This window comes from Panthera pardus, unplaced genomic scaffold, assembly GCF_024362965.1.
Source record: "Panthera pardus isolate Hobbes unplaced genomic scaffold, ASM2436296v1 HiC_scaffold_20, whole genome shotgun sequence".
Taxonomy (NCBI): Eukaryota; Metazoa; Chordata; class Mammalia; order Carnivora; family Felidae; genus Panthera; species Panthera pardus.
Genome location: NW_026526766.1, coordinates 80,926,438 through 80,953,578, shown reverse-complemented (window position 1 = coordinate 80,953,578; position 27,141 = coordinate 80,926,438). Strand labels below are relative to the sequence as shown.

The 27,141-nt window shown below is 44.9% G+C and overlaps 1 protein-coding gene across 10 annotated transcripts in view; it reads right to left on the bottom strand.

Moving 5' to 3' along the window:
* The window catches only part of MRRF (mitochondrial ribosome recycling factor), a 59,455-nt gene that overhangs the window by 10,421 nt on the left and 21,893 nt on the right, over window positions 1–27,141 (bottom strand). For 6 of the 10 annotated variants that reach the window (XM_019453926.2, XM_019453927.2, XM_019453925.2 and 3 more), the window contains exons 5-6: window positions 26,267–26,358; window positions 5,808–5,967 (exon numbers count right to left, since the gene is read on the bottom strand). In XM_019453926.2, the coding sequence (XP_019309471.2) occupies window positions 5,808–5,967; window positions 26,267–26,358 (252 nt within the window). Of the gene's footprint in view, window positions 1–5,495; window positions 5,572–5,807; window positions 5,968–9,361; window positions 15,580–15,913; window positions 16,178–20,787; window positions 21,160–26,266; window positions 26,359–27,141 lie in introns of those variants that run through there. The other 4 variants (XM_019453928.2, XM_053908262.1, XM_053908261.1 and 1 more) reach the window with 4 other exon arrangements.

Sequence of the window (27,141 nt, the reverse complement as noted above, 5' to 3'; positions counted from 1 at the left end):
TTTCACATGATCCTCAAAACATATGAAATGCTGTTATTATCGCCCTTTAAAACATTGTGAATATTTCATTAGTTCACCTGCCAGTTGCACAGCAGTTCATTAGTATGCAAAGGGGTTTTGTCCTCTGTTATTTCATTCAAATCCAACAACCACACATAACCTCTGTAAGGCAGGTGGGTCAGGTATTATCCCCACTGTACAGAGGAGTAAACCAAGGCACAAAATGTTAACTCTCCTGCCCAAGGTCACATCAGAAAGTCAGTGGTGAGACTGAGTGAGGAACTCACCCACCCCAACTGCCAGTTTGGTGCCGCGACTCCCCTGGGGAGTCCCCCCACCCCTCCGGCACCAGTGGAACTGGGTGAGGGTCACTCCAACAGCCGATCCCAATTCTACATTCAAAGGGTGGGGAAAGGAAAGGGACGGGCAAATATAGCGGACACTTAGCGAGGACCAGCAACCCCACCAGCCGCTTTTAATATATGTCCTTTGGTCTCCTCGCCAGTCCTGGGAGATAAGACCCACTACTCCCACTTTATAGAAGCTCAGAAAGGTAAGCCGTTCGCTAACCTGAGCAGCTGGGAAGTAAAAGAGCTGGGATGGGGGTCAGTCAGGCCTGTCTGCCGGCAGAGCAAGAGTCCTTTCTGTTTTAATACACTGCGTCATAGAGATCACATCACCATCACCCTACCGCCACCACATCTGCTCCCTTCTAGTGCAGGAGAGGGGAAGGCAGAGACAGGAAAGGGGATGGCGGGAGCACAAGGCGCACCGGGGTGGGCTGGGTAAAGTCAGCCTTCCCGAGGCTTGTCGGAACACCCAGGGCCTCACCTGGTCCAGCCCCCTGCCTGCGTGCCTGTCCTGTCCGCTAGGAGCCCTGCCCTGTCCACTAGGAGCCCTGCCCTCCTTCAGCCACCAGCACCCAGCCTCACTCAGAGCAGCAAGCTCCTCAGAAAAAGACGGCAGTGAAAGATCTTGGCCAGATGTACTGGTGGTTTCTGCCAAGTGCTTTCATGCTCGGCAGGCCCATTTACTGACGCAAAGGTGAAAGAGCAGGCTGGCGGATGTCAGAGTCCCGGGAGGGCAGGCCCCTGTCCTTCTTCAGCAGAGCTTGCCTGGGCTGAGGACTGGGAGGGTGGGGGTGGGGGTGGGGGTGGGGGTCAGAAGTGACTCTAGGGATAGAACCCACAACCAAATCCTTCCATTTTTATACACCAAAGAAGGAAGAGTTTTATGACATAGTTTTTAAAAATCTGACCTCAAAAGAATTTTGGAACATACAAAAAAATGTCCCACAAAGAATAATATTGAAATTGCTCATAATCCCATTGCCTGAAATGATGCACAACATTCTCTAGTGGATAAGATGCCACCCTTTTTTTTAAGATTTTATTTTTAAGTGATCTCTACACCCAATGTGGGGCTCAAACTCACAAGCCCAAGATCAAGAGCCACATGCCCTACCGACTGAACCAGCCAGGCACCCCTAAGCTGCCAATCCTTTTATGTACATGAAAGGTTCTGTTATAAAAATGGAGTCATATTATAATATTGTTATGTAACCTACCTTAAAAGAATAAATTCCAGGGCTCCTGGGTGACTCAATTGGTTAAGCGCCTGACTTTGGCTCAGGTCATGATCTCGCAGTTTGTGAGTTCGAGCCCCGTGTCGGGTTCTGGGCTGACAGCTCAGAGCCTGAAGCCTGCTTCGGATTCTGTGTCTCCCTCTCTCTCTGCCCCTCCCTGCTCGCACTCTGACACACTCTCTCTCTTTCTCTCTCTCAAAAATAAACATTAAATAAATAAATTCCAAAAGAAACTTACCATATCTGCAAAATATTTTTTATAACTGTCTCTATACAGAGATTCCAGTAAGTGGATGTAACACAATTTATTTTCCCACTGTCAGAAATTTAGACAGTTTCCAATTTCCAACAGATACCTCTGTAGGTAAGATTCTCAACAATTTTATTTTGGGTAAATTCCTAAGCCACTGAATCAGAAATGTATGGATTTTGGTATATATTGCTATATTATTTTAGAAAGGTTGTATAGATTTATACAAAGAATAACTTAATCTTTTCTGTGGAGTGTAGAAACAAAAGCAATACTTCCAAGATAAGCAGCATTTCAAGCTCACACTAAAAATTCTGGGTTCAGATGTTAGGCATTAGAAAAGGCAACCAATTTTTAAAAATATACATATTCTAAAAACCTTGCGAGTGATTTAGGCAGTAAGAATCTTAAAAATATGCATTCCCGTTGTGCAATAATTCCACACTTGGGACTCTATCCTAGGGAAATCATCTCTACAAAGATTTATGTATAAAAATATTCACTGCAACCTTATTTATAACAAAAAAGTTTAAACAAACTAAATGTCCAACAAGAGGCTTATGAAAGTGAATTATGGTATAAACCACAAGACAGACTGTTTTGTAACCATCAGAAATGGCTGTTTAAGACACGAGTAAATGCTAATGGTTTTAATGCTAAACAGAAAATATAAAAAGCTGAGTACAAAACTGTATGAATACTACATTCTCAAACGTGTTAAAAACTGTGTAGTTAAAAAAAAAAAAAAAAAAAAAAGAGGGAAAGCAGAAATACTCCAAAATGTTAAGAGCAGTTGTCTCTGCAATGTGGGTTTATGGTGTGGATTTTTCCCCCATGTTTTAAAACAGTCTTCTGAACTCTACATTTTCTACAGTGAGCATACATTACACTTTAATAATCAAGAACAAAGTAAACAAATACATTTTTACAAACTTTGATAAAACAACAATCAGCTTGTCTCACTTATTCAAAAAACCAAAACAAAAAACACACACCCAAAACTCCAGATTAGTGCCTTCTGTCAGAGAAAAAGAATAAAACAAAGTGTGGACCAGGCTGTCTCCTGAAGATTTTCTTACTCAAACTTTTAACCATATGACAATAAACTATTAATCTAATGATAAGAACTCACATTTAAATGATAATATCTTAAATAATAAAGGTTCTTGCACTGGATATATTATGTATATACACGGTGATCCTTTCTCTTGTAATATGACGTTACACCTTTCCAGAGATAACTTGAAGGTCTGCACTAGAATGTTAACAATGGTCATCTCTGGGGGATGAGATTCCAACTACTATCTTCTTATTTTTTTAAAAAAAATTACATTAAGCATGTATAAGCTTAGCATCAGAAAACTAATAAAGTTATCTTCATTTTGAAAAATAAGAATAGTAAACAGTTGTAAGTATTGAAGAAAAAAATCTAGTCTAAATAGGAAGGTGAAAAGCCAGGTGCTAGTGTGAAGGCTTCTAGCCACTTTGTCAAGTGGGTTTTATCAAGAGTATTGCTTATCTGATCATTCTTCCCATTGCAGGGAACACAGGCTCTGGTCCCTGAGGCATAGGGCCAGTCTTGTTGAGTGAGGAGTGCCTGGCAGGTTCCTGAGGTCCACGGGCCTACCACTAAGAAGCAGTGAAAAGGTCTAGTGTTGACTGTAGAGACAGACTCTCCTGGGGATGGACAAGGAGCTGGCCCAGGTGGGGCCAGGGACAGACTCCTGCAAGGCAGGATGGGTGCTCAGAAAGGCCAGCCTAACCCAGGAGCCTCTTTTAGCTGGTACAGGGAAAAAAAGAGAAGAAGAGGGCACAAAGAAGGTGAGAAGGGAGCTCTGAGAGTCCAGGAGTTGGATATTCTAAAGGTGCTTCTAACATCTCCAGGGCAACCCTTTAAGGCAGGAATTACAAATCCCTTTTTACAGAACAAACGGACTACAAGGAGTCAAGAAATGTCCCCAGGGTCACAGGACATCAAGTGCAGAACTCCCTTGATCTAACTCTGGTATCATCACAGGGGTACACCGTAAGGCTTCTAGGTCATTAATTACCTTCTGTGTCTGCTTTTGCAGAATTATCTGGGCAGCTTTTTAAAAATATACATTCCTAGGTAAACATACTGAATATCAGAAAATGCAGGAGCAGAGCCCAGGCCCAGCTTTTTCTTTGGTGGTGGTTAAGGCCGGCCTACAACTGGCATTCTAACTGCTGGTCCAGGAGGAGAGCAATTGGTTAATTTATGGCCTCCTCCAGATGCCCCTTAACAGCGTTCCTTGCTTCCAACCTCTTCTCTCCTTACTCCCCATCCTGCCCACACTCACATTCAATCTTCCTAAAATAATGATTCTATGGTGGATGCAGAGGCTTTAAGCAAGCCCATTATACTATGCTAAACATTATTCTATCTCCTAAATACTAGTAAATTCATCTTCCTATCTTAATTCCACCGGTTCAGGTTCAGGTTCAGACCACCATTTCCTGGCTGGATTTCTGTAACAGCCCCCCTGGCCTCCCTGCCTCCAGTCGTGCCCCCTACAATCTGTCTTCTACACAGCCACCATAGTCATCTTTCATAAGCACAGATATGACCTCCCCACGGTCTACAAAAAAGAAAAAATCTTGCCAGGGAGTTACTATATCAGAATCACGGGAGGAGCATTTAAAAATGCAGATCCCATGGGGCGTCTGGGTGGCTCAGTCAGTTAAGCATCTGACTCCGGCTCAAGTCATGATCTCACAGTCTGTGAGTTTGAGCCCTGCGTCGGGCTCTGTGCTGACAGGTCAGAGCCTGGAGGCTGCTTCGGATTCTGTGTCTCCCTCTCTCTCTGCCCCTCCCCCACTCACTCTGTCTCAAAAATAAACATTAAAAAAAATTTTTTTAATGCAGATCCCTAGGCCCCACCCCAGACTCACTGACTCAATCTCTGAGAGCAGGGCCCCAGAAACCTGTATTTTTATAAGCTCCTCAAGTGGTTGTGATGCTGTGGTGGATTAAACTACTATTCTATAAATATTCACTCCCTCCCCTGGAGTTCCATGAATATATATGTTTTCCTGTCTCAGTGATACTGGGCTTGGCCCATGTGATTCACTTGGCCAATGGGATGTACCAAGAACAGGTGCTTAAAATGTACTTGAGTGGTTGGGCTTACGCTCTTGGCATCTGCTGTTGCAAAGATGCCCTGAGAAGATTGTTGACTCCAGAAGACTGAGAGACACATAAAGCAGAGTTGAACCCAATCCAACATCTGGAGCCAAGCCCACTAAGCCCAGCCTAGAACCACGACCCCCCAGCTGAGCAGATACGAGACTAAGAAATAATGCCCGATATTGTAAATCGCCGAGTTTTGAGGTGGCCTGTTAGGCAGCATTTATCAGACAACTGATAAAGTGGCACAGCCCATGTGGGAGTCTCTGGACATGCTAAAGTTCAACCTGCTCAGCGTGGCCTCCAAGCCCTTCCATGAACTGGCCACTGTGTCCTTTCTACCCATTCCGAAGCCCCAGCCACTGTTCACACCAGTCACCCACCCGCACAATGTTCTTTTACACAGCATACCTTTGCGTTGTTATGAACACTGTTAAGTCCTTCTGTGTCAGCACCCAACCAACCACATGAGAGTATTAGCAAACTGCCTGTGTTGGGATCCACTGGGACCACTTACCAGCACTGTGGCTTTGAGCGAGTTATTTAGCTTCTCCGAACCTCAGTTTCCCCACGACCCACTTCACAGCTCTGTAGCAACGGGGAGAAATGAAGGGTTCGGCGTGGAGCCTGGGACCTAGCAAAGCATCAACAGCACCCTCCCTTCCTCCATATCCCCAGGGCTAAGCCCAGAACAGAGACTCCATCAGTCCTGATCACGTCAATGAAAGAACCAGGGGTACTGTTTTAGTTTTTCTCTCTTCAGACACAAACAAGTGGTTCCCTGCGTCAGAGACGTAACTACTACATCTGTTGGCAGTAGTTACCTGTTTCTCTATGAGCCTAATGGTGTCCTCGGAGACCTTGTCTTTTGATTTCTTTAGCTTATTCATTGCGTTGCTACGAACTTTCCGTAAAGAATCCTTGGCCTTGTTGGTGTTCTGTTTCGCCAGTTTCACCAGCATTTCCCTGTGCTCCCTCGTCACTCTGATTAAAAAAAAAAAGAAGAACATTTCAGCAAGATCATCCTCTACAGTATCTGTTAGCCAAGAATTTAACATTACTCTGTCCACTAGGTCCACGGTTTGTAGCTTTGCTCTCCTTTGGTGATGACCTTTACGTTCCTGAAACGTGCATTCCTGGTGAGTCAGGTGAGGAGAGCTACGAAGAGTACTGCTTAAAAGCTCAAGCCAGGGTGTCCTAACCATGCCACCTGACCATGCATAACTGACTTCCTCTCCTCAGAGTTCCCACCTGTATAATGGGGATGCTGTGAAGATTATATGAGATGGTGCACATAAACTGTTTAGCACTGGCCCTGGCCCATTTTAAGTACTCAATAAAAGGACGTCACTATTAGCTCTACCTCTGCCCCTTTCTCACCCACTAAAGATGCAACACAAATGAGTGATGATGCTATAGAAACGTGCCATCGTCAAATCTCTAAATCACCTGAAACAAGTAGCAATCTTCAGAATCTTATTATTTTAGCAAATTACTCATGCGTCACTTCAAAACTGATCAAGACAGAACACGAGTCCCAACCACCGCACCAGGAAACTTCCACAAAGACGTCATGAGAGTGTCTGACACATGTAAGTGCTCAATGCCACTTATTTTCACTATTCCCTTCCTCCTCCTAACAACGCCAATGAGCACATTGAAGGCCTACTACAAACCCCTGGGAAAGGCTGAACCTTACAACTATATGAGGCACTTATTATTATTCTTATGTTACATGGACTCATCACAACAACCCAGCAAAGTAACCCAACACGTTTGCTCTGCCTTTGTTTCTTGGTCATGCATACAGTTGAGTGCCTACTTACCTACAAAAGCAGTTCCAGGCATGTGAACAGTAACAGACTTGTGGTCAACACTAACAGACCTTTGTTCTGTAGGTGGGGACCTCAGCCAGACATTTACCATGCGAGTGTGGGAAGTGCTGTGGTAAGGGAAGCGGAGAAGTACAAGGTGCCACAGGAGCACAAAAGCAGCTCAGCTAACTCGCCAGGAACTGTCCAAGTTGGGGCAGGCAGCAAGCGAGGGAAGACTCTCCTGAAGAAATAATACCTAAATGCGGCAGTCTTTGGGTCTGCTCACTAGCGTTCTGCTTCTTATTCCTTCCAGTAGGAAAGCATTTTTCCTGTATCTCTAAAGTCTGGTGTGGCTCCACAACTGCTCTGGTCAATGAAACATGAGCAGAAATGACGCACCTCAGGGCAGAAGCTTTAAGAGCCGGTGTGTGCTCCACCATATTTGTGTCTGTTGGCTGCAATACAAGTGGAGACGGAGCTTCCATCAGCTTGGGTCCCAGAGTGACTATGATAAACAGCACCCACCAGGCAGCATGAGCAAGAAACAGATTTCTGTGATAAGCCATGGAGATTTGGAGATTGTCTGTTACTACAGCATAGCCCGTCCTGTCCTAATACACAACTAGGTTCTGAAGAATGAGTGCCGGTTGCCCATGCTGGCGTGGCAAGGGATGGATTTCCAGGAGGAAGAAAAGAGCACATACAAAGGCTTTCAGCTGCAGAGACCAGGTGTCATTTGAGGAATTACTGGACAGACAACAAAAGAGTGACAAGAGGCTGGAAACCCATACCATGGAGGGTCTTGCAAGGTCATGAGCGCCACTTTACAGATGAAGAGAATGAGGCCCAAGAAGTTTGGGCCAAACCCAGGCTGACCTGTCTCAAAAGCCAATAGTCTCAATATGACAAAATTCCTCTGCCCCCCTGGGTTCTGAAATGGACATCACTGGCATACGGTTCCTGACCCTCCCATCAGTGTGGTTCTTGCTTGGTGAGGACGATCCCAAGTTCTGGGTCTATGTTCCATGTGAAACACTGACAAGCAGGTGTTAAAGATTTAGTGGCATCTACCTGCTATTTTTTTTTTTCCCTGACAGGATGAGGGAAAAAAAAAAAAAATTAAAGAATTTTGAGAAAAGATGAGCTCTGAAGACAAAGCGGACAGATGCATTATAAATCAATTCTTCTGGATTCAGCTATTTGAAGGTATTCTCAAAGTAGAAATGATCCTGATTACTGCCATTATTAAGCCCATCTATGCCAGGTGAGTACTTTAAGTACATTACCTCAAAGACCCTCGCAACAACTCTTCCAGCTAGACTCCCCCCATCTTCCAATGAGGAAATTGAGGCGCACAGGTGTGGAGTGACTTACCCATGAGCCTGAGTGACGGGACTGGGATTCAAATCCAGATCTCTCTGCCCTGTATGCTTTCCACTACTCCGTGCTGCCTACCCCTTGTAATCTATTTCAGATAAATTATGCATTGCTGCCATCACTTCTGCTTCCAGGCAGAAAGCTTTTCAAAGTCAGTAATACGAATCTTGGGACTGAAAAGGACAAAACCACCATGTCAGGAGTTTAGGGATTTGGATCAGATCTTGTTACTTTTATGGTTTTTAATTCATTGAACAAAAATCATGCTGACATGTTTAGGTCTCTTTTTTGTTCTGCCAAAGCATATGTCAGTATAAGGAAGGAAAAGGAAAATTAAAACTTGATCCAGTGATTCAAAAAACTTAATCCCGCTGAAATACTAGGAGGGGCAGAAAATAAATGAATCTGAGTCTGTAAGAAACCTCTTAAACTTAGAGCTCTGAGCAGAGGTATTTCAATCTTCTATTTCATATATAATTTGAAATAAGTATCCCACTGCTTAGACAATCTTTAATAAAAAATTTATCTAACCAACTTCTTTTCACCACATTGTTACATTTACATTTTATGTGAAGAAAAAAACCATATGTATTTTTAGAAAATATAAATTGGGACTCAAAGACGTCTTAGGAGTAAAAGGCTATATAAAGAAAACACAATTGTAGTAAGTGTAATTTGGCCTTAATACAAACATACTATTTTGTATTAATGTAAATGTGACCACAGTAGACTGTTAACAGCAGTTTCCATACATAATAGTGCCCAATTACTGACAATGACAAAAATGTTTCAGTTTCAGGATGCAAGCACAGAGGCAATAATCTAAAGAAATGGAGAGGGGGTGCTGTGAGAGGGTTAAGAAGTGGGGGTGGTGGCGGGCACAGGGAGGGTGGAGAGGAAGAAGGGAATATGCATGCTGGTTCGGGGTGTTGGCTCGGAAGGTACCTCAAATACAAGTTCAGAAGCAGCTGGGGTGATGGAAACCCACTGGTTTTGAAGTCAGCCAGACGTGTTTCATTCCCATGCCTATCACTCAGAAGCTAAGTATCCTTGGGCAAGCTACTTAATCTCTCAGAGCCTCAGATTCCTCACCTCTAAAATGAAGATAATAAAAACACCTTACAGGGTGATGGGAAGAACCAGACATAATACATATATAAAGTACCAATAAAGACAGCAGCACATAGTAGCTTTGAATAAATGATAGCGTTTATGAATGTTTTAATCAAATACACTTAATTACTTCCTCATGAAACAACGAGGGCACATCTGTTTTAGAAAAGAAACATACCATATTATGGAAATATTTTAACTCCTTTCCAAACCAGTGATTAATACATCTGATCATCTCCATCTTGCATTCAGGGGGTTCTCCCGGCACACGCTGGTTTGTCCTCCAGGCTTCTGCACTCAGCCGGTTGGTTCTGAGCACCCGCTCTGCACTTGGCGTGCATTCATTCATCAAGCACTGGCTGAGGCCCCTGAGTCCTGTGCCAGATCCCGGGCCAAGCCGAGGAGCTCCAGAGAGAAGGCAGGCCTGGTCCAACTTCCCCAGAGGCTCAGTCCAGTGGCGGAGACAAACTCGTCAGCCACTACTCAGAAAGGGAGTGAGTGGCGCTAGGACACAGGGGTGGACCTTCCGCAGGAGCACCAGGCAAAAAAGTACAACTCTGCCTCGAGACTTGGAAAATGCCTTAGAAGCATTTCGGTCCACTGCATTTCAGGCAGAAGCATGGTGGGAGTCTAATGGCAGGAAGGCAGGAGGCTGCAAAGGTCAAATCTGTCCTGCAGGCCTAGAGTTTTCACATTCCTCTTTAGCCACAAAACTCTGGCTTCAGAGAAAACCAAGGCAGAGGCTCCACTTATAAATTTATAAAACAGATAACAAGAGAGCTATTCCAGTTAATGAGGGGAAGGGCCGTCGGGGAGGGGTGGCGCTCTGTGCCAGGCCCAGGACTGAGTCTGCCCTGCCTCCCCTCCACTTTGGGCCTGCCACTAACTGGCTGAGGGACCTCATGCAAGTTATTTAAACTCTCTGGACCTTGGTCTTCTCATCTGGAAACAGAAATTAAAATCAAGCAAACAAAAAACCCAAGCATCTACCTTTCAGAGTTCTTGTGAGGATTCTATGAGAGAATACGCGGAAAGCACACAATACAAAGCCTGGTAGAGAATAAACACTCAGAGAATGTCAGCTGCCTTTGCTGCTGTGGTTTATGTGTTGGCATTCACTGAGGCATCTTCAAATAATGATGCGTTTGTTCTTGGAAGTTTTTATCAACGGAGAAATGACAGGGCAAACAATCTATGCTTCAGCAAGATGGCTTTTTGAGATTCTATTAGTAATTTAACGTCTCACATACATTTTAAAATCCACATGCTCCCAGCATGTAGCCCTGAACTTTTCTCTTTTCAGTACTAATTCATTTAGTTTATGGTTTCATTCTACAGCTATTTACTGGGCACGTATTGTGTGCCAGCCCCAATGCCAGCCCCGAGGGATACAGCATTAAACACACGAGTTTACTGTCTGGCAAGGAAGGCAGTCATTACACACACATACACGCACAATTAATCAATACGTTACAGTTGTAATAAGCACAATAAAGACATGTAGAGTTCTATGAAAATAATTAGTGGGGGAAGGGAGTCTGACCGAGGTCTCTTGTGGGATTCCAGGAGCAAAATGTGGGGACATTCAAGAGGAGTGACATTTAAATTACGAGGTGCAAGAGTGGAGGGGCTGGGGGAGATCATTCCCACCAGAGGGAATGGTCGGTGTAAAGTTAAGGCAGCTTTCCAGGTAGGAAGGTGGGTACTGCTCTCTGAGGGGCTGAAAACGGCCGTGAGGCTGAGAACAGAAAGAAGAGAAGACTGTTCCAAAGGAGGCTGGCGAGCCTGGCAAGCCCAAGAGTATGCATGCAGGCCCTTCAATGTCACATGGAAGCCCGGTAGGTCCACCCACAAGTAAAGAGACACACAAATGGTACATGCACACGGTGCAATTGCATTCAGCCTCAAAAAGGAAATTGTGACACATGGGATAGCGTGCATAAACCCTGAAAACATTACCCTGAGTGAGATAACCCAGACTCAGAAGGACAAATACTGCATGATTCCACTTAATACGAGGTACCGAGATTGTCAAATTTATAGAAACACAAAGGAGAAGAGCCGTTACCGGGGGCTAACCGGGGGATCGGGAAATGGGAAGTTACTGTTTAATGGGTATAGACTTTTAGTTTTGCCAAATGATAAAGAGTTCTGGAGACTGTACAACAATGTAAATGTACTTAATACCACTGAACTATACATTTTTAAATAATGGTAAATTAAAAATAATTTTTTTAATGTTTATTTTTGAGAGAGAGAGACAGAGACAGAGAGACAGAGTGTGAGAGGGGGAGGGGCAGAGGGAGGGAGACACAGAATCTGAAGCAGGCTCCAGGCTCCGAGCTGTCAGCACAGAGCCTGACGCGGGGCTCAAACTCACGAACGGTGAGATCACAGCCTGAGCCGAAGTCGGACACTTGACTACTGAGCTACCCAGGCGGCCCAGTAATGGTAAATTTGGATGTATATCTTACTACAATAAAAAAGTTTAAAAGAGTCCTAGCAGATTATTCTAAGAACAATGTGGAGTTCCAGGAGCCTGAGTGAGGCCCAGGAAACGTGACCAGATTTGTATTTTGTGTAGATAGTGATGTACAAACAAGATCTAAGCACATGGCAGAAGTCTACCCAGGAGTCTGTAGGCAGGCAGATGGAAAGCGGTGGACCCACCCTGGAACAGCTTCTTGGCTGGATGATGAAGACAGCAGCCTTTTCCGCTAGGGTCAGAGAGCCTCCCCACATAAGGCAGGGGTTTTGGCTGAGCTGGCAGGGTCACACTTTGTTTGTACATACTCCACCAGGCAGGTCTTCCAGTAACATCCTGGATGGGGGCCTTCCTGCAAAATTCCTTGAGCATGAACAATAAGCACAGGGCATGCCCTGATGGTAACTCACACAGCAGAGAATCACCCGGATTGAAATGATACTTCCTATTGTTTCAGCGAGAACTGGACACATGTACAAAGCTATCCACCAGGTGTGTATTAGAGGAAGCTGTGCTCAGCGTGGGCAGTTACAGTAAAACCCAGTTATGATATGTCAGACACTAGACTTCGCAAGGCTCACTGGTTACTTACAGGGGTCTTTAAAAGGTGGGGAAAACATGCTTTAAAGCCAAGAAGACCTCGAATTGGAATCCTCACTCTGCTGCTTGTCAGCCTCAGAACTGTCAGCATGCTGTTCAACATCTCCAAACGCTCTCCGCGTGTGAAGCGGGAGGAAGAATGTTACTACGGGGGCAGAAGCAAGGATTAAATGAAATGGTGGTGGCAAGGGCCTGGCGCACGGCCAGCGGGTGCACCATAGGCACTCACTGCGGGGTGGCTGCATTCTTACTCTTACCACAGGCTCTCCAGGGCTTGGGGATACTAACAGGACATGAATCGTGAGGGAGAAAACCGTCAAAAGGATTTAGCAGCTTAAGCGGAGAGGGAAAGAATGGGAACAGAGGAGAGCAGGCGGTGGGAGGTGGGAGTTGGGCTCCAGCAGCTGTGGGGGTCGGGCTGAGGGGGAAGGAAGCTGCACATCCAAGGAACAGCCCATCAAAACACATCTCTGACAGCTCCGAGAGAAACCTCACCACCGCCTCACCGGCTTCTGGGAGCCCCCTCCCCCCCAGTAGGGGCATCAGCCTGCAATCAGCTGCGGACACACGCCCGACTTTATTGTTTGCCGGTGGGCGCTGCCCGATGCCTTGGGGCCACCGGCCCTGAAGGAAATGTTTTTGTTTGTGTAGCCCAGCCAGACTTCCTATGCTTCTAGGTATACAACTTCCCCATCCCCTCTTGCCTCACCCCCACCACTGCCAGCTCGCCAGCCTGTTTCACATACACTGATGTCTCCTAAGGACATCAGGTGTCCTTTCAGCCCAAAGGAAATCGTATGCGCACTTCGGAGGGACTTCTACCACCAGCGGTAACTTCAGTTCTCTCTGGGGACACAACTGGCCACCTGCTTTCAGACGACCCTCCCGTGCCTCTTAAAGGCCTGGCTGACCCAGACATACTGTGCTGAGATACAGCCCAGCAGGATGGAAAGAGAAAGGAGGTGAGGTCGGGGGCCACGTCTCCACATTCTCAGCAGAGTGACCGTGATTAAGTCCGCTGACTTCTTCCTGTCACCCCAGCAGGATGGAAACCCAAGTTACATGCAGGTAGAGAAAGAACACGGGTCTGGTGGTAAAGGCAGACTTGATTTCCAATCCCAGCCCCGCCACTTACAAGCTGGGTAACTGTGTACACGTAACTTGTCCTCTCTGAACTGAGAAGATGCCCAGTGGGCACACAGGAGAGCAGTCCCTAAAGCCCGACTGCTGGGGTTGGAGGCTCAGATCCATCACATCTTAGCTGCATGGCCCTGGGCAAGTCATTCTACCTCTTTGCCTCAGTTTTCCCATCTGTCAAATGCGTGTAATACCATTAACTTAATTAGATTGTTGTGAGGATTAGAAGAGCTCATAAACATGCTGGTACACGGCAATGTGCTCAATAAACACTATCTGTTCATATTTCCTCAACTGTCAAATGAAGGGGGAGTAATAAAAATGTTACCTTTCTTCCACAGTGAGTGTTAGGAGCAAACGAGAGAGGATGGTTAAAGAATGCTGACTGTGTAGGTATTAACTACTTAAAAGCTATTGATAATATCAGTGATAAAAATAATGGTGATGTCTCCTACTGAGCGAGTGCACAGCACAGGGGGTCAAGCCCTGGCTCAGAGAAAGACTGCCTGCTTTTCCACTTACTGTGTGACACTGGCCCCAAAGAGCTCCATTCCCCTATGACTCAGGTTCTTCATCTGTACAAGAGGGATAATAATATACCTACCTCAAAAGACTGTTAGGAATATTAGCTGATACGAGTAGCATCTGGAATAGCAGCGGGCATACAGCAAGTGCTCATATTCATTTAATCCCATTATTCCATAAACACTGATGGCATTTTTGCATACTTACTACACACTAAGCCCTGTTTCGGGGCTAGGGATACAGCTGACAGAGCTCTTCCTGTCCACATTCTAGTGAAGGAGAGAGAGAAATAATAAATCCATAAAATGAAACAGAAGAGCTATAACGAAAATAAAGCACGATAGTGAGATAAGGAAGAACCTTATTATTATCACACTTGCGTTCGCCTACACATGACTCGGATGGTACCCGCTCCCCTTCAGTAAAAATAATGATAACTAACATTTGCAGAGCTCTTTCCCTGTGCCAGCCTCTGAGCTGATACGCTCTCCACGCATTAGCTCCATAAATCCTCACAACGCTCTTATGACACACTGGCACTACTACCTGCATTTCACAGATAAGAAAAGGGAGGCTCAGCCAGATCAAGTAACCTGCCCAAGGCCACTCAGCAAGTTCCTGGTAGACCCGGGATCCGAGCCCAGTGCAGATGGCCCTTGCATTCTTTGTTGGTGCCAGACAAATCGAAGCAGCTATTCTTACTGGTGGAAGTGATGGGAACAGCACTGCTCTCACGTTAAGGCCTGCTTAGCTATACAGTTCATTACTATTGCTCCGGCTCCCCTATAAGTCCAAGTGCAGCGGGAAGAAAGGAGAAAGGGAATCCAGAGAGGACCGCGATGGAAAAGTGATCGGACCTCAGCAGTCAATTGCCATGTTCTGTAACAGGGGCAGGACATGAAGGGGAGAGGCCAGAGGAGGGGCAGGGAGAAGAGGAGCCCGTCCTTTGGGGTGCAGCTTTTACACAGGTGTCGGTGGCACTTTCTCCTCAGTCCATGCTCCACTCAATTCCGGATTGCACTTTCTTATGTGTTTCAACCAGAACTTATGTGCTGGGAGCGAGGCCCGTTTCACATACGTGGATCCCGAAATAGCAGGAGGCGAGCCTAACAAGCTGCAGGCCGGGTAGGAAGCAACGCCATAGAGGAGAAGGCGGGCACCCTAACACCGCACGGAGGGCCCTGCAGGACTGGAAGGCACAGAGAAACAATGTGCCGGATGGAACTCATCCAGCACAATGAGTGGCCCTGAGAAAGCAGCGATGGCAAGCAGGCGGTGGGAAGAAAGGGGAAGGAAAAGCAGCTGTAGTTGCTCAAACGCAGTCTGTGGCCGCCCCAGCCCAAATGAGGTCATTAGGCATTCTTCGCTCACCTTTTTTTCCCTTTCAAGACTGCTAAAGGTCCGTACGTGTGTGGGTTGTGTAAGAAAAGGGTATTTCCTGGAATGTATACATCATACACACTTCTCCGGTACAAGAGCCACTAGGCGATACGGCAGCTAGACAAGGAGGCCACAGAGCAGGAAGACAGGTTCCACGCTGGCAGCCTGACAAGCAAGACGACAGTGTGGCGAGAACATGGGCTTTGGAAGCAGACAGATTCGATCTGAATAATGACTCCTCCACTTACTAATCTGTGACCCCAAATGAATTAAACTTTCTGATGCCCCAGGATTACATCTGTATCACACCCATATCAAAAGGGTATTTCTCTGCAACAGTGAGATCACCGTGAAAAAAGCAAATACTCAATTTCATTTATGTTAACTTAAATACGTGTGTGTGTGTGTGTGTGTGTATGTGTGTAGGTGGGTACACACCTCTTTTATAATTTGGAAGGATATACATTAAACTTACCAATAGTTACTTTATGGAAGAACATTTGGGGGACCACAAGAGAACGTTTTATTTTTCTGTAGGATTTGAGTTTTTACAATAAATGGGTACCATTTTTGCAATTAAGAGAGATGAGGGGTGCCTGGGTGGCTCAGTCGTTTGAACATCCAACTCTTGATATCAGCTCAAGCCATGATGCCAGGATCATGGGATCAAGCCCCGCATTGGGCTCCACGCTGAGTGTAGAGCCTGCTTATGACTCTCTCTCTCTCCCTCTCACCCTTTACCCCACTCACGCTCACTCTCTTTCTAAAAAAAAAAGAAAGGGAGATGAAAATCATACACCTAAAAGTCTAGTATCCAGAATATATAAAGAACTCTTACAACCCAATAAAAGGACAAACCACTCAACTTAAAGACAGGTAGAGAACTTCAGCAGACATTTTTCTAAAGATACAGAAATGCCAAACAAGCACATGAAAAGACACTCAACACCAGCAGTCATTACGGAAATACAAATCAAAACTACAATGAGATACCACTTCATACCCATCGGGATGGTGGTAATAATAATAAAAATGAACTAAAACAACAAGTGTTGGCAAGGAGATGGAGAAACCGGAGCCCTCACACATTACTGGTGGGAATGTAACATGTGCAGCCCCTGTGGAGAAGTTTGGCAGATCCTCAAAAAGTTAAACAGAGCTGTCATATGACCCAGCAACTCCACTCTTACGTATACACTCAAGAGAACTGAAAGTATGTTTATACAAAAGTTTGTGCAATGATGCTCACGCAGCACATTATTCATAACAGCTCAAAAGTTCATCAACTTACGAATGGATAAATAAAATGTCCATACAATGGAATATTATTTGGCACTAAAAAGAATGAAGTACTTATACATGCTAGAACATGGATGAACCCTGAAAACATTATGCTAAGTGAAAAGAGCCAGTCACCAAACACCACATAATGTGTAATTCCATTTTTATGAAATGCTCAGAACAGGGAAATCTATAGACAGAAAGCAGATTAATGGTTGCCTACAGCAATCCCAAGTGGGGCGAGGGGATTGGGTAAAGCTGGGAGTGACTGCTAGCGGGTACAAAGTCTCTTTTTGATGTAAAATGTCCTAAAATTGATTGTGGTGAATGTTGTACAACTCTCTGAATATACCAAAAACCACTGAATTGTACACTTTAAATGGGTGAATTATATCTCAATAAAGCAGTTAAGCAAGGTCACGTGCCTACTTGGTTCTTGGCACTGAACAGGGCTTGTCTCCTGGATGGAAAACGTAATGACGGTGGCACGTGTTTCTTCACCTGGGGAATGGCAGTGATGATAGGGCTCCCCGTAACAGGTAACACGGAAGGTTCCTTAACAGCAGCTACCTTGATAGCGACAACTTAAAAACTAACATTCACCCTCGCTGACTTTCTTTCCTCTCTTCACGGGTGTCAGGCCTGCATCCATGGTCCAAAGGCTCTCCCCTCTAGTGCTGCTCCCCCTCCCCTTTATCCATCTCAGCAGTTTCTCCCAATAAATTTTCATAAAAGTAAATACGGCTATTATCCTATTCTACAGATGAGGACACTGAGACTCAGGGAACTGAAATAACTAGCATAAGCTCACAGAACTCTTTTTACTGGTTTTCTTTTCACAGTTCTTCTGACTATAAGCTTGGTTCCCCCAGCTTTCAATGCTGGCTCTCCCAGGCTGCACTACAGCTCCCCGCCCATGGTTAACTCAGCCTGGGGACCACCCTGCCTTACCTGGCTTGCTTTCCCTGGAAAAACCTGGCCATCGTTCATGAGAAACCATATGTCAGGATATGGTGGGGGGAAACTACTTGGGAAAGGAAATTCGGGCTAGGAGAACTGTAACTCAGGGCTTTTTACTGGTATCTGGTAAAATAGCCAGGTCTGATCCTGACTAGACTTCTCCTCCGTGCTGTCACCTCAGAACAAATCTGGGGGAAGGGGCCTAGCCTGGGCATAAGGTCTATCACCCCTGACAATGCCCGAAGGGAAAGCAGAAGCCAACAATGGCAACTGTCTGGCTGTTGGGAGGCCCTGTGGAGCAGCTCAGTGGGCTGAGGGTGACAAGAGCCAAGGTCCCTCTGCTCACCAGAAACACAAAGCATATCCCACACCATAGGCAGGACTGGTCATCAGACTTTCTTATTTGGGATAGACGTCCTAGGAGGTTGTATTCGCCACAATTCACATTCAAAGAACAAACTGAATGCTCGTTAACAATCAAACTACAGTGTTCCCGAGTAACTGAAATTCCAAGATAATTACAACATAATGACTCCACTCCTCCCATCCCTAAAAATGGAGGATAGAAAAAAATGAACATGGCATTGGGGGTAGAAGTTGGTGAGGAAGAGGGTGAGAGTTAAGGACTAAAAGAGCAGTCAGTAAACAGAAGTCAAGTATCACTGGTTTTACTTCCAAATAATCAGAAAAAGACGGCTTCCAAGAACTCTTAACCAAGAGAATTTGATAAAGTCAAATAGTGTAAGATACAGCAATTAAAACTGATTAAGTACCTATGACATGCCAAGCCCCACACTAAGAGCAACCCACATAATATGCCATTACTCCTCACAACCATAAAAATCATTCCCATTTTACAGATAAGGAGGCTGAAGCTTCCAACAATTGAGCAATGGGCACATTCACCAGACTGCTGCTAGGCAATGACCACGTGACAGAGGGACTCCTTTAATAGGCAACCTGCTCAGGAATGCCCCTTCAGCCTAGGTGACTTTCTCAGGGGTGCTGTGTGAGTCTTCTCCCACCCAATCCCCTCTCTTCCTTTCTTCACTGGCGGTAGACCTGTGCTCGGTCTCTCTCGCAGGCATTTCCTCCCATAAACCTCTTGCACATCTGATTCTGTCCTGGCATCTGCTTCTCAGAGGACCCAAGCTGACAAAGCTAGAGTGACGCAACAGGGATTTGAACCCCAAAGCCTTTGTGCTTTCCTTTCTACGAAGACATTAAGTGATGGATAAATCAGGTCCTTAAATGCAGTGAATATTCTCAGACCTTCTCTCCCTGGACTTACCAGCCATGTTCAGCATAGCCGATGACTCCCTCCTCTTTAAAATATTTCGCTCTGTTGGGGCGCCTGGGTGGCTCAGTTGGTTAAGCATCTGACTTCAGCTCAGGTCATGATCTCTTGGTTCATGAGTTCTAGTCCCACGTCGGGCTCTGTGCTAACAGCTCAGAACCTGGAGCCTGCTTCAGATTCTGCGTCTCCCTCTCTCTCTGCCCCTCCCCAGTTCACACTCTGTCTCTCTCTCTGTCTCAAAAATAAGTAAGCATTAACAAAAAATTTTTTTAAACACTTTGCTCGGTTTCCTGGACTCCACGCCCTCCTGGTTTTCTGGCCACTTAGTCTCAGTCTCCTTTGCTGGTTTCTCCTCACTGCCTTGACCCATAAATCTTGAAAGTCAGGCATCAAGGCCATAGCCACCAAACCCCTTCTCTTCATGATCTACGTTCCTGTCTAAAATAATCCCACCTCAGGGCACCTGGGTAGCTCAGTCAGTTAAGTGTCCAAATCTTGATTTCAGCTCAGGTCATAATGTCACAGTTCGTGGATCGAGCTCCGCATCAGGCTCTGATAGCACAGAGCCTGCTTGGGATTCTCTCTCTCTCTCTCTCTCTCTCTCTCTCTGTGCCCCTCCCGTGCTTGGGTGCACTCTCTGTCTTTCTCAAAATAAATAAATAAACCTAAAAAAAAAAAAAGTCACCTAATTTCACGGCCTCCTCTACACGGTCATACTTCCCAGATTTCTCTCCCTGGTCCACACCTGTCCTCTGAGCTCTAAACTCACAGATCAAACAGCCTACTTGACCTCCCCACGTAGGTATCTAATAGTATCCCGAGATAAACACAGACAAAACCTGCTCTTCCCTCGCACCCAATTTGCCCTCCCACAGTCTGCCCTGTCAGTGAGGAGTAATCCCATCCTTCCAGGTACTCAGGCCAAAACTCTTGGAGGCGTATTTATATTTAGTCCTTTCTTTCTAAATCCACAACTAATCTGTTAGCAAATCCTGGCAGCTTTTTCTTTAAAATGTATCCAGAGGCAGACCACTTCTTACCAAGTCCACATTACTAAGCTAGTCCAGGCCATCATCATGCCTGGATTACTGCAATAGCCCCTAAATGAACCCTGCCTTCACCCTTGCCTTCCTACAGCAGAATTCTCAAAATAGCCACCATTACGATCCTTTGAAAACCTAATTCAGATCATGTCACTCCCAGCTCAAAACCCTCCATTGACTGACTTCCCATTCCCTTCCAAGCAAAAGCTAAAATCCTTGAAATGATCTATAAAACTACCATGGTTAATTTTATGTGTCAATTTAACTAGGCCACAGGCTGCCCAGATATTTGGTCACACGTTATTCTGGATGTTTCTACAAGGGTGTTTTGGGATGAGTTTAACATTTAAATCAATAGACTGAGGAAAGCAGTTTGGGTCTGAGGACCCCTGGAGGGGTCACTTGGGGGAGCTGCAGACTGCTGTCTGGCCCTGAAATGTCCCCGTCTCTAAGAAGCTCAGCAATATGCAGCACACTGTTGCAAACAAGCACTCAGGCAATCAAGCAGCAGTAGCAACACTAAGGCTCCCCACGTTCTGTTCACTTGTTTCCCAATTCCAGAGCCCCTCCCTTCCCACTCCCAGTAGAACAGGAAGTACACCTTGAAGATCATTAGGACACTGTTAGTCAAAGAGAAAAACTTTCAACAACAAAGACATTCAACAACTGGGAACTAGTTAATGCTGTATGTAAAATGTAACCACTATGCATCTTTTAAAGAGTGAGGAAGAATTCTCACTCTTACTCATCAGAGAGTAATGACACATTGTTAAGTTAAAAAAACAAGGGCAGAACAGTATGTATAATTTAATCCCTTATCATTACAAGAAAAAGGAGGAGATATAGACATGTGTTTGAATCTGCACAGGAAAAAAAAATCTAGAAAATCAAGGTGCTAAGAGTGGTTCCCCATGGAGAACAGGATGGAGGTATTTTAATTTTTTCTTTAATTCCACTTAAAATTAAATCGATGCGGACATTGATGAAAAATAACAAAAGAGGAGGACAATCAAGGAAGAACGCAGCCTCAGCAGGGAGTGAGTCAATCACACGTGCTTTTATCTCTTCAGTGAGTTCATGATTCCTTACAGGTTTCTTTCAAGGCAGACATGCAGTCAGTGCTCTCCACCAAGCAGCTTCGTTCTACTGTGTGTGGTTTTCTCCCTGCGATTTGATAGAACAATGAGCAAGGGAGTGTGTGTGTGTTTGCTTGTTTGTGTGGGGGCATAGTAAAGATATGAATGGGGAAGGGGCAGAAATCTGGCCTGGTGCAAAAAGATCTGCTGCTCAAAACTTTTCAGAGTCCCTGATTAAGAAGTGAAAGAGTGATATTCCAGAGAGATGTGCCACCAGGAGACGAGAACAGGCAACAGGCAGTTACAATAGTGAGGCCTGAGTTCTAACCATGCTTCTGCCACTTAGCTTTATGACGGCAGGCGTTCACCTTCCATGAGCTTCGGTTGTCTTCCCAGTCAAATGGGCGTTAAGAATAGTCTCCTGGCCTCATGGGAGTGTAATGAGAACAAGAGGAAACTACAGAGCATTCAGCACGGCACCCTCAGGTGCTGCACCTGCAGAGCAGGTGGTTGATAAACAGCACCCATAGTTTGACTACATAGATAGGAAAGGAAAGTAGAAGAAATGATTTCAGTACACCTGATTAACAGGAATGGCCAAAGAATCTATCCAGTAGGCTGGCTTCTCTAAATCAAAGAATGCTGGCCAGAGAAGAAAACAAGAACCGTATGCACTGCCAGTGGGGGCAGACACAGCCCAGCCTCAGGCTCCGCGGTACCGAACTGAGAAGAACCGCACGCAACCACACGGGGCTGGGTTCCCAGAGGCTGTGAAAGACGGCTCCAGGTCTGACCTGTTGTCGATTTAGGATTTATCTTCCCCCTAATTCCCAAAAGGATCAGAGGCAGATTCTAGTAAGAGTCAACATACTCAGTAGACTCATTTAAATAAGAATAAAAGAATCAGAGAAATATAATGAAGGCGAGGTACTAGCTGAGATGTGCTGCAACTGCAAATAAAACTTAGCGGTGGGCAGCCAGAGTTAAGACCAGAAAACTTGCAGACGGATCATTAGGCAGAGGAAGAGTCAAGATCATCAGGAAGGGCACATTTTCCTAGAACTAAACTTGAAATCTTGTAATCAGAAACTGATCCTAGGGATGTATGCCTCTGGTTCAATCTCACCTCCCAATCACCTCATGTAAGCTTAGTGTATTATTTTCCTCCTCACAGCTTTGCCAATTACCAGCTATCTGACCCGGAACCGATGCCTCACTTCTCTGAATCTGTTTCCTCGTCCTTAAAAGGGAATTATGTTCTGACCTACCTATGAAAGGGAGGAGAGGAACATTTGCTAGCATTCATTCACTGGGTGCCGGCCAAACAGCAAAATCTTTGTGTACGTTAACTCACCGAAATCTCCCAATAACCACACGCCAGCCCTGTAAATACTCTACAAGTAATCTCCCAGAGATTCAGAGAGGTGGGGACAGGTGCCATTGTCACACAGCTACAAAAGTGGATGAACTCAACTGCATGCTTCTGTGATACCAAGGCAGACTTTAAAAAGTGTCTCTCCCACTTAAAAAGCAGACTCTCCCACTTTCTCCATCTATGTCAAGCACCTAACAGGCCCTGGGACATAGTAGGTACTCAATATATTAGTTCCCTTCCTCATTTCTTCCCTTCTCAACTAGAATTATATATATCTAGAAAATTAAGTTTACTGAAATAATATCAGTATCCTATATTTACATAGTTTCTTTCCTCTAAGGAGATCATACGACCTAATCTATTTTCTCTACTAATCCCACCAAATCTCTACCTATCATTATGTATTATTTCACTTATTTTCCAAGTAAGGAACTAGCAGGCAGCAAGCTGCTAGGGTGACGTGCCCACAGTCATGTGGAAGTCACTGCCAAAACCAAATAAAAACCTTGGTCCTCTTCACGTCTAAATCAACCTTTATCCTCTCACGTGACACAGGCTCCATAATGAAGAACAGATCATTCATTTTTTATCTGGAAAACTACCAAACGTATAATTCAGTAAGGGGCCTCATGACCTTACCACCTTGTCAAAGGGAAGTAAGTGTATAAAAAATGAGGTTTGCAGGAGCAGACGGTTTTGGTCCGTCAACTTTCTCTTAGATTACTCCCATTAACCAACATAAAATAATGTAAAATATAATGTAACAGATCCCCAAGTCTTTGGAAATTTAAGTAAAACTCACTGATCCTTCAAACTTACATACAATGCACAAGGGCAACCGTTAACTCCTGAGGGGCTGCAGAGGTACACATTATGTAAACTAGGTCTTTGAAAGAAGAATATGATACACAACCAGGCCACTCCAAGGAGAATCTAAGTGAGCAATGAGCATTCAGCAGCAGAAATTCACAGTATCACAGAATTTTAAAGTTCAGAGGGACCTGGCAGGCCACTGAGAACAATCTCTTCATCTGGTATATGAGGAAACTGAGGCTTATGGAGGTTACGTGGCTTTTCCAAGATTTTGCAGACAAAAGAACAAGAACTAAAAAATAGGGGCACCTGGGTGGCTCAGTCGGCTAAGCGTCCGACTTCAGCTCAGGTCATGATCTCGTGGTTTGTGGGTTCAAGCCCCATGTGGGGCTCTGTGCCCAGAGCCCAGACCCTGGAGCCTTAGATTCTGTGTCTCCCTCTCTCTCTGCCCCTCCCCTGCTTGCACTCTGTCTCTTTTTCGGTCTCAAAAATAAACATTAAAAAAATTTTTTTAAAAGAACTAAAAAATAAACCTGCTGACTGTTATCTATTCCACTTGCAAGTCTTACTTACATCTGCTGTCCATGAGTACACATAGCACTTTCCAGAATAACCCACCTATAAAGACAGTGCAGGATAAAGAGCACGTACTCTAGTAACAGAGAAATAGGATTCGAATCCTGACTGCCACTTACTGACCATATGATCTTGGCAAGTCCCTTAATTTCTTTGAATTTCAATTTTTCATCCATAAACTGTGGGTAATAGTATATTCCATGGATAAGCTGCAGATGATATAAAGAAGGGGCCTGGCCACAGCCTGTGAGCTCCATGAAGACAAACACCAGGTTTGTACATCCCTAGCCTCCAGCACAGAGCCTTTACGTTTGTAAAAACTGGCTGAGCAAAATTAATGAACTAACCAAGCAAACAGGTTCTGGACTTGAACCCAGGTCTACTTGGTTCTTAAACACTAGGTCATATTGCTCCCAATTCACATGATTTCAAAGCACAGTGTTAATTCTGACTTACAGAATACGAGAACACAATGAAATAAAACAGCCATTTTCTGGTCCTAAAGCAGAAAAAAAGTTCAGTGCGGAAAGTTCCTGGACTCTCAGTGTTGGGATTGGTTCTTATTGCTACAATAAGCTTATTGTGCTTATTGGTTCTTAAAGCACATCATGAGGCTTTAGAATCAATTAAGGCTAGGCTTGGGTCCCAGCTTTAGCATAAGCTGAGTGATCTCAGACATATTACTTTACCTCTCTGAGCCTAAATTTCCATACCCAGAATAAACGTACTTCACAGGACTGTGTGAGAAGTGAGGCAATACATGTGAAGAAATACAACGTGATGTATGGCACAAAAAGACGCTATTTCCCTTCTAGTTACTTGGAGGCTTCATTCATTCACTTCACCTAGGTCTCTGCTCAAACGTCACTTCCTTCTGAACCTTCCGATCTACAATAAAAACCTCAATCCTCTATCCCCTTACCCTGCTATTCTTTTTCATAGTCCTCATCCTCACTTGATATTACATCATGGGTTTGTCAGCCTTTCTGTTTACTGTACCTACTGGACTATAAGGTAAGCCCAGGAGGACAGCAGCTTCTTCTTGTTTATTTTGTTTACTGCTGTATCTCAACCACCAGGAAAGTGCCTGACATGCAGTTAGTGTTTAATAAATATTTGTTGAATGACTAAATGAATTAATTCAACACTCACTTGGGACCTGCTGTCCAAGAGGCATCACGTAGGAAGAAGGACTTACAGATAAGTAAGAAATGAGATTATAGGAGAAACTACCGTGCCTGCTCTGGAATCTGCAAAGATTTCGAACTCACCTGGACCCTCACAGTTGCCTCCTGACTATTCTTTGTGTCTACTCTGCCCCCCTATGTTCCATTTGTTAATCAGCAGCCAAAAAGACCCCCAAAAAGTCAACATTGGATCAGATTTCTCTGCTTAAGCCCCTCTAGTGGCTTCCCATTCCTATTAGAGTAAAGCCCAAACTCCTTACCATGGCCTGAGAAGCCTACCTTCCATTCCCTCTCCCTCCCTCCTTGACTTTCAGGCACACTGGCTTTCTGCCTCTCAAACATGCCAAAGTCTTGTTATTTCTTTTTTAATTTAAAAATAAACATACATTTTTGTTCATTCAAAACCCTAAGTTCTATTTATATAATCAACAATATTCTGTTCTAATGCCTAAATTTTTCAGCAAGCAAGGACTAATGTAAAAAATAACTCTTCAATGGACACGAGTGTCGAGGTCTTTTGTGCTGGCTGCTCAGTCTGCCTGGAAAGCCCCTCCCCCGGCCTGGCTCTTCCTCCCCATTCGGTTCAGCAAAAACGTTACCTCCTTAAGGAGTTCTCCCAGGCTAAGTTGTCCCTCTACCATCACCTTCATCAAGTCGCTCTATGGGGTCCCACCGCCATTACTTTCCCCACAGCATTTCACTATCTGGGATGACTTTACTATTTATGTGTCCCACCTTCCCAGCCTGGAATGTTCCCAGCCTGGAACGGAGACAAGGACTTTGCCAGGTTCACTGCTGCATCTTCAGCCCCTAGCATGTAGTAGGCATGCAGTAAATATTTCTGAATCGGTAAACTGGATCCCAAAGGATGCTGGAGTTTGCCAGGGTAAGAGTACAGGTAAAATATGCTACGGGCCTGGGGCGCCTGGGTGGCTCAGTCGGTTAAGCGTCCGACTTCGGCTCAGGTCGTGATCTCGTGGTCCGTGAGTTCAAGCCCCACGTCAGGCTCTGTGCTGACTGCTCAGAGCCTGGAGCCTGTTTCGGATTCTGTGTCTCCCTCTCTCTCTGACCCTCCCCCATTCATGCTCTGTCTCTCTCTGTCTCAAAAATAAATAAACGTTAAAAAAAAAAATTAAAAAAAAAAAAAAAAATGCTACGGGCCTAACAGTATCTTGGCCTGTTGGTTTCCTTCCGAGGACAACTGCCCCACTGCATCAGAAGATGTGAATTTGAACCAAACTTACTTAGGAATGGGCACCCGAATTAGCGTCCCTTCCACTTCTGGGTTCAGATTCATTCCACTTTCTCTTATAGCCTTGATAGCTGCAGCTGTACACTGAAAACCAGATCAAAAGGTAAACAGAATTAGTAAATAATTATTACCAGATGCAAGCCCTCTGTCGATAACTGGCAACCCATCTTGGCAGAACATGGAAACATTTAGTTCTGTTACCAGTAAGATCAGGAAGTTACATTGGTGTAGAGTGCTTTGATCAAGCTGAATAGCAAACTACGTCCACTCCTGGTACCAGTGTACTGCGGGAGGGAAGAAAAGCAAAGAGGAGGAAAAAATAAAAAGAAAACAGCTCTGCTTCTTTGAAAAGATTTCAACGGTTTGAGGCAACACAGATCAAAACCACAATAAATCCTCAAGGGAGGGGGGCTGGTCTGTACAAAGATTGGTGTAAGGACAGATGAAAGATTTTATACATTAAAAATTCCAGTTGACATTTTACACTCAAAATATACCAGTGCCGATTTGGAATGAGTAAATAAATTTAACTCCTTCGCATCTACACTCACACCGACCTCACTCGTGTTTTGTCTTGAGCAGTGAGTCTCTGCTGGTCTGTGCTCCAGGAAAGGCAGTATGGTACACCAGTCAAAAGCCTGGGCTTTGGAGCCAGAAAGATCTCAGCCCAAATCCTTGCTCTGCCAACCATGTGACCCTGGGCAACAATCTCGACCTGAGGTTTCCACGTTGTAATCTGAGAGCACACGGTACCTGTATCTCCCGGAGGAGTAAATGAGGTAACATGAACGATGCATCTTGTTCTGTGCCTGGCACACAGTAACACCCAGGCAAGGGGCGTTATCATCTAAACTTATTCTATAAAGG